This window comes from Schistocerca nitens, chromosome 12 (genome assembly GCF_023898315.1).
Source record: "Schistocerca nitens isolate TAMUIC-IGC-003100 chromosome 12, iqSchNite1.1, whole genome shotgun sequence".
Taxonomy (NCBI): Eukaryota; Metazoa; Arthropoda; class Insecta; order Orthoptera; family Acrididae; genus Schistocerca; species Schistocerca nitens.
In genome coordinates, this window is record NC_064625.1 from 9,486,994 (window position 1) to 9,501,820 (window position 14,827).

Consider the following 14,827-nt stretch of genomic DNA (forward strand, 5'->3'; position numbering starts at 1 on the left):
AAACTAGTCGAAGAAGCAGCAAACAGTGTTGAAAATGACCCTGAATTTCTCCCTGGGCCTTTTGAATTAGCTGAGGATAATCCATTGCATCAAGTGGAGTCTATTTGTGAAACTATAGAATTATCTGCTTCACATCAAATAGCATAGCTTAATACAGAAGAGCGACTGTCAGCTTTACAAAGAAAAACTAATAAAATCACAAGCACAGTCAGCAAAAATTGCAAGAAACTTTCCGTAATGACATACAAGCTCAGAATCAAAATGGTACAGAAAATGTACAACGTGACTACGATATACATATTACCTAAGTGAAAGAAAGATGCTAAGTTTCTAGTAAAGATGGCAATATAATATAATTAGCCTCTTATCAAGCTCATGGTCAAAGAAAAAAAAATATTGAGGAATGTGGGGCATCTGAATACACCGTGAAGTTAACTAGGCAGCTAGTAAAGGCTTACGGTATCTTATCACATCTTTAAAAACAATAAGGTGACAACAAAACAAGTTAAGTTGTAATTAAATGTGTTAAAGACTTTTGTGAGGATAATGAAAATAGTCGCTTATGTCCGGGTAAAAAGGTGTGTGTGTTTCAACTGTGATTAACAATGCTGAGGTCAAGAAGCCGAAAAGATTAATTTTTCTCTCACCAAATGAGCTCTACAGTCTCTACAAACAGTGATACCCAAATCACAAAACTGGCCCATCTATGTTTTGCGTTCTACGACCAAAGTGGTGTTTTCGTCCAGGTTCATCACAAACTCATAGTGCACGTGTCTGCAAGCATCATCAAAACACAAAGCTTACAATAGAAGGAGTAAAGCCTAAGACCTGATAGTTTTCATGGTATGTACCATTAATAATGAATATGCTTGACACCTATGCAGAATGTCCTAGACCAGATAACCCTACTCAACATCTCAAAAACCTGATGAAGTTTATTTATTTATTTTATTTATTATTATTATTTTCAAACACTGGGTACAAACCAACAGACCAGAGCTAATTACGCAGGTAATGCCCAGTGACGAATTTTTACATTCTCTTGTTGATAAGCTGGTGTTTTTAAAATCCCATAACTTTATGTCAAAATCTCAAGCCCAATATCTCAAGAAAATGAAAGAAAACCTGCAGCATCACCATTTACAGTACAGAATAAAATATGAAGTTTTCACTGGACTAATACACGAGCAACATTGCGTCCATACGTCATCTATTTAAAAAATGTTGCCTTAACAGAAATCTAATTTTATGCACTTGCTTCAATTCTTAGAGGGAATTAGCAACTTTTTAGCTCAACAGATTAAAAGATAATCAGTGGGCTTAATTTAAAGTTATTTGTTCAATGGCCTGTAATACACTGCACCACCCAAAATGCAACCCCACTGTGAAAACTGTTCTCAAACAGGGGCCGAGTTGGCTGACATTCGTAAGCAGCTGGATACTGTCCCGACTACCATCAAATGATTGGAAGCTGCTGCAAATCAGCGTGTCGGAAGAGCTCCCGAGTTGTGTACCTGTAATACTGGTACCGGAGGTACTACCTGTCTACTTGACTGCGAGTGGTGTGTCACTGGTAGATCTAGGCGTTCTGTACAGGGTGGGAGGACTCAGGGCATTGTCCCTATCTCCTTATACAACAAGTTGAGGAGCTGTCTTTCACCGAAACTGGAATTGGGCCAGTGGAACTCACTTCACATGTTTTGGGGAAACCCAAAACATGTGAAGGGTAGGGGTCCACTAATCGTCGGCGAGTGACGGTACCCTTACAGATATGCCAGTGAGGGACAGGAAGGGACACCGTGTGCATTCAGTCTGTGTGCCTAGGGACCTCATTCGACATGTTGAAGAGGCTATTCCAGCAGCCATTAGGGAACAGCGTGCAAACAACAGAGTGTGGTGCTCATTTGAACAAATGATGCCTGTTGTCTGGGCTCTGAGATCATACTCGTGTCATTCCATCAACTGGCGGAGAAGGTCGAGAAGACTAGCTGTGTGCACGGAGTTTCAACGAAGTACAATTTGCAGCACTGGCCCCGGACCTGATCGTGGTCCCTCAGTTCTGAGTCGAGTGGGAGGACGGAACTGTAAACTTTGAAGGTTCTGTGACAAGCTGTGTGGCAACTTCCAGGACTTGTGCCATCAAGGTTGAGAATTGCAGGGTTCCCCTAAATGGGTAAGCCGTGCACTACACGGTTGCGGCTGCTATTCAGGGTTTTTTTTAGATTAGGGAATTCTCCGCCCAATCCCGATAACGAAAGCCGTAGAAAACCCGGAAGTATCAGTGCGAGATCGAAAGAAATGCCTCTCGAAGGAGAGAGCATTAACGGTGAACCACCGAAGCATTTGCAAAAAAACCGAGAGTTCGAAGCCCTCGTGAAAAACAGTGAAGCTCACATAATACTAGGCATAGAAAACTGGTCGAAAGCTGAAATTGATAGCAGTGAGATTTCTGAGGAAAATCTGAAGGTATATCAAAAGGGTAGGCAAATGGGAAACAGACAGTAAACAAGAAACTCAAATCCATCAAGATAAAAACTGAAGTTGCAAGTGAGATTCTTTAGACAAGACTCAGTATCAGGGGTGGGCATATCGTCCACCAGACACATCTCCTGATGTAATCGAAAACTTTAGAGAAAATCTCAGTCACTTGTATGTAAGTCCGCCAATCGTACTGTAATCAGTGGTGGAGTCTTTAATCGTCCAACAATTAATTGCGAAAATTACAGTTTTGTCAGTGGTGCTAGTGATAAAGACATCCTGTGAAAATTTGCTAAATGCCTTCTCTGAGAACTACCTGGAACAGATAGTCAGGAGGGTGTCATGATGAAAACACATTAGATCTAATGGCAACAAATAGACCTGACCTCTCCGAGGGTATCCACGTCGAAACTAGTATCGGTGACCGTGACGAGGTTGTGGCAACAATGATTACAAAATTATAAAGGACAACTAAAACAAGTAGAAAGATATGTATGTTCAATAAACTAGATAAAAAAATTAGTAGTGTTACAGCTCCGTGAGAAACTAGAAACTTTCAGCACAAGGCAAGAGCATGTTGAGAAACTCTTGCTCAAGTTTAAAAGAATAGTTGACATGCAATGGATTTGTATGTACCCAATAGAACAGTTCATAATGGGAAGGAACCTCTATCGTATGCAGTCACTGTAAAGAATCTCCTAATGGAACAGAGATTTCTGCATAATAGGTGTAAAACAAAGCATAGGGCTATAGATATGGGCTGAATGAAATGTATTTGGCACTCAAGAGAGCAATGCACGATACCTTCAATGACTACTGTAGCAGAATACTGTCAAATGACATTTCATAAAACCCAAAGTAATTCTGGTTGTTTGTAAAGGCTGTCAGTGGCACCAAAGTTAGTGTCCAGTCCCTAGCGAACGCGACAGGAACTGAAATCGAGGACGGCAAAGCAAAAGCTTTGTCTTCAAACGTTCCTTTACAGAGGAAAACCAAGGAGAACTGCCCCAACTTAATCCTTCTCCACCTAAAAGATGAATTACACCTAAAAGATGAATTAGTGTCGATGATGTTGAGAAACAGCTGAAATCATCAAAACTGATAAAAGTTCCAGGCCCGGTGCAGTCTCTATCAGATTTCATACTGAATTTGCATCTGAGGTAGCCCCTCTTCTAATTACAATCTATTGCAGCTCCCTTGAACAAAAAACTGTGCCCAGTTCTCGGAAAAAAGCATAGGTCACACCAGTCTGCAAGAAGGAAAGTAGAAGTTATCCACTAAACTATCATTCAGTATCCTTGAAATCGATTTGTTGTGGAATCTTAGAACATATTCTGAGCTCAAACATTATGATGTATCTTGAATGGAATGCCTCCTCCATGCCAATCCGCACAGATTCCCGAAATGTTGATCACGTGAAACCCAACTCGCAGTTTTCTCACGTGACATACTGAAAGCCCTGGATCGAGGCAGTCAGTTAGATGCAGTATTTCTTGCTTTCTGAAAAGCATTCGACTCAGTACTAAACCTATCTTTATTGTCAAAAGTACAATCATATGTGGTATCAAATGAAATTTGTGACTGGACTGAAGACTTTTTGGCAGGAGGGATGCAGCATGTTCTCTCAGATGGAGAGTCAACGTCATATGTAGAAGTAACTTCAGGTGTACCCCTGGGAAGTGTGCTGGAATCCTTGCTGTTCATGTTGTATATTAATGACCCTGCAGACAATATTAATATTAAAAACAGGCTTTTTACAGACGATGCAGTTACTTATCTGAAAGAAGCTGCATAAATTCCAGTCAGATCTCGATAAATTTCGAAGTGGCGCCAAGATTGGCAACTTATTTTAATTATTCAGAAATTTAAAACTGCGCACTTTACAAAACGAAAAAACATAGTATCCTACAAATACCAATGAGTCACTGTCGGAATTGGTCAACTCGTGTACATACCTGGACGTAACATTTTGTCGGGATATGAAATAGAACGATCACACGGGCTCAGTTGTAGGTAAAGCAGATAGCAGACTTCGGTTTATGGGTAGAATACTGGGAAGTGCAATCAATCTATAACAGAGCTTACTTACAAATCATTCGTGTGATTGGTCCTAGAATATTGCTAGAGTGTGTGAGACCCGAACCAAACAGGACTAACAAGAATACTGAACGTATGCCGAGAGGGGCAGCATGATTGGTCACGGGTTTGTTTAATCACTAGGAGAGAGTGACATACTGAAGAAACTGAACTGGCAGACTCTAAGACAGAGGTAAACTATCCCGAGAAGCTCTATTAACAAAGTTTCAAGAAGCGGTTTTAAATGATAATGCTAGGAATATACTACAACCTCCTACGTCTCACTCACATAGGGATTGTGAGGATAAGATTAGAATAATTACCACACAGACAGAAGCACTCAAACAATCATTCTTCCAAGTCTCCGTGTGTGAATGGAATGGGAAGAAACCGTAATAACTGGTACAACAGGATGTACCCTCTGCCATGCACCTCATTGTGGTTTGTGGACTATAGATGTAGATGTCCTTTCATCGACTATAGTACACAGTGTAGAAATTAAATACGATTTTCAAGTATACAGCTAGTTAAAAAAAATCTAATTGAAGTCAATTCTTAATTTATTTTTCTCTAAAATCATATATGACTTACTCATGTGGTACCTTAATATTTTCAGTCACACGTGTGAATTGAAATTTAAAGCAAAACTGACATTCAGTTTACGTGTAGTCACCACAGGATCGATGTCCGTAGCTCTCACCCCTCACACAATTTTAGTCCTGCACCACAAACACATTTGATATGAGTAATCCAGCAGTGATCTCTCAGGCCGACACCATAAGAAAAGTGTGCTCAAGCAATGACAGCGGTGTTTCAGCGATGCTAAAGTTTTAAGTGCTGCTGCTACTACTACTACTACTACGACTATTATTAATACTGAGCAGAGCAGTGCAGGAAGTGAGCAGCGTGCAGGAGATACACACATCGGAAGCGGAAGCAGAAGCAGGGCTACACACCCTCTCTGAAGGAGAGGTCTCCACATCCATCTCCTCCTCCAGGTACAGTGACTCTCGGGACGCCGACAGGCTTGAGTCTGGGCCTGCATCGTCCACACCTGAAAATATAAATTGTAAACTTTCTCTTACTGTTTTACAGTTCGATTTAAAACTAAATACAGTACACTCAACTAAAATGACAAAGGAAATTGAAAATTTTTGTATCACGTGCCAGTTTACAGTTTTCTCAACTAAAAAAATCTCAATACTCCTCAGCACTTCTCTCTCACTCACCGCCTTTTCTGTTGATTTTTAGGCAAACTATTACTTAAAGGAAAATGAGGGTTTAATCTTTAACAGACAGTGAGGTCACTTACAGAGAGCACGTATTCGGATAAAGCAGAATATCTGCTCTAGTCTTTTTGAAGTAATCGAGCGTAACGCGAGTCTAGCCGCTTAGGGTACCTGCTACCAGAGGGCGGGCATTCGCACCCCGCTCGGCCGAACTTCCTTACTCGGTGCTACGGTCGATCGACGTTACCCGACGGCTGACACGTCAAAAACGTTTCGTGAACGGAGTAACACGAAGCGTGCGCAGGGACCAGAGCACAGCACGGCGCCACAAAACTGCCAAAGCGCACGCATCTGCTATCGTCCGTCTGCACAATCGTGCCGTACTTTAACGTAACGACAGATAAACACGGGACACTGTGAAAAACGGCGAGAACGCGAAACGAGAGTCCCGAGCATGGAAGTGCATTTGCGACTAGTTTGAGACAGAAAGAAAACTATCCAAACTGTGTCACATTTGGGTCAACTGTCGACAGTGTGGCCACAGAACTCGAGTGAATGTGACAGGTGCCGGAACAAAATCTGTGACTGTACCACAGTCCAAAATCGGAGGAACTGGCGAGCGACGAGGACAGCGATGACGCCGTCATTCGCAATGGTACAGGTAATTGGGGGATTTGTACTCGTTTGTCCCTAATGGATGGATTAAATGAACTTAATATTACACAGACAGAAATTGGTTCAGGCTTTTCACTGACTTGTGTAGTTGTGATCCATCCTTTCTGCAGACCACAATCACAGTGAACAATATACCGTGCTCTGGAGTACAGCAGGTTACTACGACGGTTACCACTGTGACTTTATAAATGTCAATAATGTACTGCATCTGACAGACCATTGTGAAGGTAGCTAAAGATATTTCATTTGTATATTCCATTTCTTAGTTCTCGGTGTTATCAATTAACAGTGACGCATTGTAAATAAATGTACTACACGGTCCCAAATTTATTACACGCTATTCATTTGCATCTTATTTCTATCACTTCAACACGAAGTGAGTGACATTATTCTGAATACAAACAATGCCGGTGTACAACAGGCTCAGCACTCAGAACATCTTCACGCCGTGACAATGGAAATACAAGAATACTGAGAACTTTACCAAAAACTCGACCTCCCTATTAGCGAGAAACCTCCTATATCTTTCCTTCCTCTCAAACACGACTGCTTCTGAACACGTGACTTTTTCTTTGCTTCCTCCTGCAGGGCACAGTTCTCAATATGCCTCAGTTCCTGCCCGTACATATTTCTTTCACCTTGCACGATTAAAGCCTTCCGGCCATCTCTTACGTTAATGAAACTTTGTCAATCTATCTCTATAACCTAGGCACACATGTCAAATTTTCTCTCAGTGGATTTATTCACGACAGCCTCAAAGAATGTAACTGTTTATTGTAGACATTTAACAGCAACCTACTTGCTGGCCAACAACTACATTTTTCAAACAGCAAGAACTTGTGTAACCATAAACTGCAAATCAACAGAGGTATAAGACATGTTATAGAAACTACCAGTAACATTTAAATTTCATGTGTTAAAATTATACAACCAAACAAAACGTTATTCTTGTGATTGCTCTCCCATCACAGTTACACATTTAATCAATTTTGTGACAAACTTTTTTTTTGTCTACCTTCATGTCAATTTTGTTCAACCTATAAATTATAAACATGGTTTGCACATATGCACAACCTGCACTATATGAGACAGTCCCATTTCTGTGAAGATGTGGTGAAATGTGGAGAAACCGGCCTTCAGGCTAAATTAACCATATGAAAAACACAAACTGAATTCAGAAACATTATGTACAGATTGATTGGATGCATCATCATATCAAAAGCAACTCGAGGGAATCAGTGAGTGCTAGTGTGTGTGTGTGTGTGTGTGTGTGTGTGTGTGTGGGCAGAATGGACAGACTGTGAGTGGTACTTGTATGTATCACCATATTGATTTGAAAAAGTTTCATGGTGCTGATACTGATGTCATCCAACTTGATGATTTAACCAATGTGTGCATCACTCGTACAAGGGAAGACAAGAAAGTAATGCACAATAACTTTATTAGGAAAACATTTAATAGGTAACAAAACAAAACAAAAAAATCACAAATGGACTTTCATCTTTTATCTACTTTTCTACATAGTCACCAACATTCTCAACACATTTCTCCCACCGTGGTACCAGTTTCAATACATCCTGTTTGTAGAAGTCTGGTCACAGTACAGCCATCTGCAGACTGTCAATTTCACTTCCTCAACTGTCATAAAGCATTGGCCGGGCAGGAATATCTTCACGGGACCAAACAGATGACAGTCAGACAGTGTACGGTGGATGCTGGAGCACCTCCCGCCCAAATCTGCCGACTTTCTCACGAACAGGAGCAGCGAAGTGGGGGTGAGCATTGTCACGAAGAAGTCTGACACTGTCAGCATTAATGTTGTGGCACTTGTCACGAGGAACAGGACACATTTCATCTTAACTGAAGTTTTAATGTAAGCTGCAGCATTCAAAGTGATCCCACGATCAGGAAAGTCCACCAATAACACACCGTGCATATCCCAGAACACTGTCACGAGCACTTTCCTAGCACACTGGATCACTTTGAATTTTTTTTGTACCGGGGAACCGGCACGTTTAGACTCCACAAAGGACTACCCAGTTTCGGATGTGTAGCAGTACGACCACGACTCGTCACGAGTGACGATTCCTTTCAGAAAGTTGTGCTCTCCTGTGGCGTAATGTGTCGAGTGATCGGATCTTGCCATCATTTGTCGGCCTCTGTTGTTGTCGGGGGAGCACTAACTTTATGAAATTTCGACTTCTCACGAACAGTACCGTTCACCGCACCGTAGGTAATGTCGAACTGTTGCGGTAAGGTTCACAGCTGCACGTGCCGGTCGTCGGAAATCGCTGCCTCGGTGACTCCGACATTCTGCAGTGTTACAGCTGTTACCAGCTGCCAGGAGCTTGACGAATCACTAAGATTAACACAGACCATTCGGAAGAGTGCACCTCACCTGGAGACATTACTAGAGTCCACACAGTCACCCTCATACACGTCCCTGTGAGTTTTACTCAGTTTATACACTATAGCCCACAAATATCGAACTACAGATCAGTGCTCTTCACGAGCTGCAGATGGTAACATGGCACCACGTTTGTTTCTCAGTTCAGGCTTCTCTCACTAGAGCTGCACACGAAAAAAATACCTTCCGAAGTGCAAACTTTGAACTGTATCGTCGTTAAATTTCAACATTCCCGCTGCAATACCGGAGGAGAAAAAAATTATTGTGCACTACTTTCTGATCCTCCTCCATATTTTTATTGATCTGTTAACATAATATAAACAAATGAAATGCAACATTCTTGTTGGTAATGTAGCAGCAAAATAACCTGACACAAACAGAAGCCTCAGACTTGCACCTCTGAATCAAATAATGAAATAACCATAAAGTTGTGTATTTGGGAATATAATTTTGTCGGGGCTCACAGACCTTCCAAATAAACATTATGCAGGAACTCGAGATGTGCATTACGTTCGAGACTGGGGATTACTTACTGTCTTTGCGAGCTTTGGGCAGCAGGGTGCGGCCAGGCTGAGTAAGGCTCTTGCAGATGGGGCAGACGTACTCGTAGTCCGGCTGGCTCTCTTTCCTCTGCTGGTACGTTACGAGGTCAGCCTCAGCGTCACACGTTCCGTGCACAAACCTGCGAGCATAAATGTACTGTTCTGAGCCTAGAGGGCAATGTGACGTGTCACTTATTTTGTAGCTAACTACTCAGTTTATTACTTCTATTAAGGATATAGCAGAACACACCTAAAATGGCCTGAAAATCATATTTCTCTATTTTTAATTTTCTCATTACTTAGTATAAGGCTGAACTAAAGCAATTCTGAGTCTGAAATTCATAGAGCCTTCCTGGGCACAGTGATACATCCTCACCTTCCTCCAACCTGAGTCTATCAATCAGTCATAAACAGGCTGTAAACTGTAATGTCAAGCCCAAACTACAGTGTAAGTTGGCATTTTTCACATATACTCTGACGGCCCAAATCACTACGACTACCTGTTTAATAGCTGTTTTTCCTGTCTTTGAAACAAAATACATCACGGATTCTGTGTATAATGGATACAACAGTTTGTTGGTAGGTTTGTGGCATTAGATGTCTGCACACAGGTCATCTGAGTCCCACAAGTAACGGGCCGCCGATTTGAATACGCAATAGTAACCCCGATGGGTACCGCAGGATTTACATCGGATGAATTTGGTCACCGGGACATCGACGTGAGTCCACTATAATGCTCCTCAAAAAACCGTAACACGGTTCTGGCTCCGAGACGAGGACAATTACAGTGCTGAAAGATGACACCACCGTAGTTTGCAGGTGTCAGTGTGTCTTCAATTACTACCACAGGTCCCGTGCAAACAAATCAGAATGTTTCCCGTAGCATAATACTGATTTCACCAGCGCACTGCACATTTCGAGCTGCCGTTTCCTCAACGGTGGCATTTGAGGAGACGACAAATGACCTAGTATAGCAAAAATGTGATTCACCCAAACAGCCGACAGGTTTCCGTCGATCGACAGTCGAATCCCGACGGTCCCGTGCCCACTGCAATAGTAATCGATGAAGTCGCTGGGCCAACACGTGAACGTGTAGGGGTGTCTGATGCAGAGCTCCACGTTCGACAATGTACAATGAACGGTGTGCTCCAAAACACTCGTGTGCATCGGCATTGCGCTCTTTCGACAGAGATGCCACACACCACCACCTAGCATACTTTACAGAACAGATAAGCCTCCAAACCCAACGTTCTGTGAAGAGTCGTGGACATCCGACCCCTTACCACCTAGTCATACTTTCTCTGTCCCCCTACCTCTTTCTGTGAACATTCGACCAGCTTCACCGTGTTCGATACACTCGTTCGTAGGCTCTGCGTAACAATAACCTGTCCTTTGACAAAGTCGCTTAGCTCAGTGGATTTCTCCATAGTAGCCCATATATTCACTAGAGTGATCCCTCATCTGTCTCTGCTGCACTTAGGACCTTTTTGTAGCACGTCACGAGCCCGCAATACCACCGGGCAGCATACGACCTCACAGTGGGCAGTGGTCATAATGTTTTGGCTGTCCAGTGTACAAATCACTGCCAGATTTGAAGCAAATGATAAGTGTTTGAAAAACTCGTCAGACCCATCAAGGACCGAATCGTAAACATTTGGGTTTGTAGCCTTGCTACTTTCTCACTTAGCCCTGTACTGTACATAGTGAATTATACTGCATAATGAGCACTGAAAAGTAACTGACTAAGGTATCGATTATTGAAAGGAAAATTGATGGCTGGAGGGGCAAGCACAGAAGGCACCCCCTCCAGCTTGTCTTCACACACGCCCCATTAGTGTTCTCATTTCGCAGCTCAGCTGCCACGAGCCCCGAAGCCTTTGGCCCGTGCTTGTTAAGCCGAGCCCGGCAAAGCGAGAGCCATTACAGTTTAAAAATCCTCAATCATAATTTTACAGACTGTGTTAACTGACTACTGACTATATTCCCCTGGAGTTTCTGAAGTCTCTCTCTCTCTCTCTCTCTCTCTCTCTCTCTCTCTCTCTCTCTCTCTCTCTCTCTCTCTCATGCCATGACTATTAAGTCATTCTTTCCATTCTGTTAGTATAGTCTTAGTTTTCCAGATTACCTGTATCAGGTGAAACAAACATCTATGCAGTGTTTATCCTCCATACTTCAGTATCTCAGCCTTGCCCTTTTTTAGGTGTCTGTCTTCCCACTACCTCACCATACCAGGATTCTGGAATTTGGTCATTATTGGAGTTTGTAATTGGTGATTCTGGATCAGAACAATTCAGTAGATGGTTAACATATTCCTCATTCGTTGGTAAAATTTTGCTTTGTCGAATAATCATACTGCCATTCTTATCCCTTATGACCTTAAATTTGTAATTAAAAACATCTTTTCTTTCTGTTGACTGTGCGATACACTTATCTGTGCGATACACTGTTATTATTTTGTCGACATTTGTAAACAGAATCAATTCTTTTTCTAAATTTCAAAAGACTTTGATGAGTACAGCACTTGATGAGAATGAAAACGAATCAAGTGGTTTTAAGAATATTTGGGGAGAAGTCATTTGGTAAAAGATCAAAGGGGGAGGCCCACAGTACATGGCCGAATGAAATTAAAACAGAAGTACTTAGGGCAACATGTCAGATTGGCAGAGGATCTTTTCAGTTCCTTAGAAATCAAGAAGAAGAAGATCAGGAAGAAGAAGCAATAATATGTGGGTACTAAGGACTTGATTATTTTGGCAAAATAAATTTTCAATTTCTGTGTTCAATTTATTATTTTAAAGAAACTCCCAACTATGCATGTGGTTCAACTACAAGGTATACAACCTTGCTTCCACCATTTTTCCCCCACCAACATTTGAGGCTTTAATGAAACAAATTGGTTACACATGTATCATTCAAAGTATTTTCCATTGCTGGCCCCTACTTTCTCCCATCTTTTGCGCAGTGTACTAATCCCGCGTCAAAAAAATGGTTCACATTTTGAAGCGATCCATGAATCGATCCAATTTGTGGCTTCTTCATAAGATCAGAAGTGCTGGTCAGTCAGGCCAAGTGCCATTGATCTAAAAAGGTGATACTCAGAGGGAGCAATGTCTGCAGAATATGGTGGGTTGGGTAGGGCTTCTCATTTTAACGGTTCGAAGTACGTTTTCACCTCTTTTGCAATGTGGAGTCGAGCGTTGTCGAGCTGCAAAATCACTTTATCGTGCCTCTAGCTGTATTGCGGCCGTTTGTCTTTTAATGCTCTGCTCAAACGTATTAACTGCGCTTGATAATGAGCTCCTGTGATTGTTTCACTTGGTTTTAACACCTCATAGTACACGACGCCAAGCTGGTCCCACCAAATGCAGAGCACGATCTTGGAGCTGTGAATATTCGGTCTGGCTGTTGACATGGAAGCATGGCCGGGATATCCCCATAATTTTTTGCATTCACGGTTATCGTAACGAACCCATTTTTCGTCCCCGGTCACAATGTGATGCAGAAATCACTTCTGTTTTTGCCTCTGAAGCAACTGTTCACAAACACACAAACACCGTTCAACGTCTCTCGCTTACAGCTCACACGTGACCCAAGTTCCTTCTTTCTGAATCATGCCCACAGCCTTGAGACGTTTTCAATAATCTTCTCGAGTTTGACGCGAGTCTTCACTCTGCATCTTCGAAAACATTCTCTCTTCCACCACCACTACGCTAGTCTACGACGTTAAAATCACCGTTCTTGAAGCGTTGAAACCACTCGTGACACGTTCTTTCACTAATAGTGTCCTTACCCTACATACTTAAAAGCATTCGATGAGACTCAGCTGCTGTTTTCTTCAAGGTGAAACAGAACAGTAACAACTCCCACAAATGACGAGAATTAGGCTCGGAAACTGACATTTTCAATCGAGAACAACTTTATGATGCAAACAAAAATCGACTAATGTTTCAATGAGGTTATGTTGACTGAGGTCCAAGCTAACTGCCTGATGTCTGCGATCTGTTTCTTTCAACCGCTACTTACTGCTGTCGCCAAATGGCAGACGCAAAGTTGTACACCCTGTAACATTTTGTAGTTGCAATGAAATACAAAGCACCTATCAACATTTGGTAGTTTTCTGCAAATTGATAATGCTCAGTACGTAGCAGGTACTCCTGCTGCACAGGACAGTTGCAAGAGAACACAAAAAAAAAATTAATTAGTGAAGGCTGAGCTTAAATACTATGATGTAATACCCTATACACAGAAGTTTCATTTATGATTACAGACATCAAACTATTTAGTAATATATTTTTATAAACATGTTTTTATTTCACAATTCTTGAAAACTAAAAATTCAGCAATATCAGAACAATGAAAATAACTTACAACAGGCACGTATCATTATTATCTAATGAAATCTACAGAAAAGTTTATTGTTTCCGCAATTTTTTAATTTTTTTATCATACTTAAACGTACATTTGCTCTTTTAGTGTTTTAAAAGTTTTAGCTGTTTACAACAGAAAAGATAAAAGATGAATAACTACAAACTTGCTGGGCACAAAGTACGACAGAAAATAAATGAGACCGCTTCCAATAGGAATTAGTCGTCACAGCATATCAGTATGTGTCTAACCGTGTACTCACGCTCTGGCAAGTTTCGTCAGAATAAATCAGCTCAGTCCAGTTTACTACAGAAGGGTTCTTGCACTCCACCGTAAAATATTTTGTACGAGATCTGACAAAACGAGTAAGACAGATTCTGAAAGTCTGTGTAGCTACTAAATTTGTACTGCCCAAATGTCTGCATTTATTTCTGCTCTGAGCAAAATATTTCTGCTCTGAACAAAATACTTCTAAGTGTAGTTTTCTGTCGGTCTTCGCAATAGACCTACCGTATTTGCCTTTCGGCACGGTGCGGGAACACAGCTGTACTGTCTGCGGCTGAGAAGAATGCACGTAACACGTATGTGACTGTGACTCCAGCAATGTGGTCTACATGGGATAGTGCGCACTGATTTAGAAACATTTTCATGACGCAACAACAGGAAAATTGTAGCTGTGATTATCACGAAGAGGTCTGGCCGATGTAAATATATTACATTGTCTCGCTTCTTCAGAGCATTGCGTAATCTTTTTTTTTTTTTTCTTTACAATGCACATTTCATTTTATTCGGTTAAAACATAGCCAATAGAAGGGTTTTCTTACCCATTTGTTGCTTTTAATGTGGTTCTGATACGTACATTCACATTTCACTACAGTTTTCCTCTTTAGCACCGCAGTTGTAAATAAAAAACAGAAGAAACTGAGGCCATAATCAGTTAACAATGACACAACAAGGCTGACAATCAAGAACACTGGTAACGCAGTATTTTTTAGATGACCCATGATCCCATCCCTGGGCTGTTGCAGGGCAGAAGAGAGATAGGGGGGAGGACT

General features: G+C 41.6%; 1 protein-coding gene across 1 annotated transcript in view; it reads right to left on the bottom strand.

Annotated features, from left to right (window-relative positions):
• Positions 1-14,827, bottom strand: part of LOC126215310 (histone-lysine N-methyltransferase 2D-like) — a 459,193-nt gene that overhangs the window by 394,054 nt on the left and 50,312 nt on the right. The window contains exons 10-11 of the mRNA XM_049941991.1: positions 9,399-9,547; positions 5,511-5,608 (exon numbers count right to left, since the gene is read on the bottom strand). Of these exons, the coding sequence (XP_049797948.1) occupies positions 5,511-5,608; positions 9,399-9,547 (247 nt within the window). The remainder of the gene's footprint in view (positions 1-5,510; positions 5,609-9,398; positions 9,548-14,827) is intronic.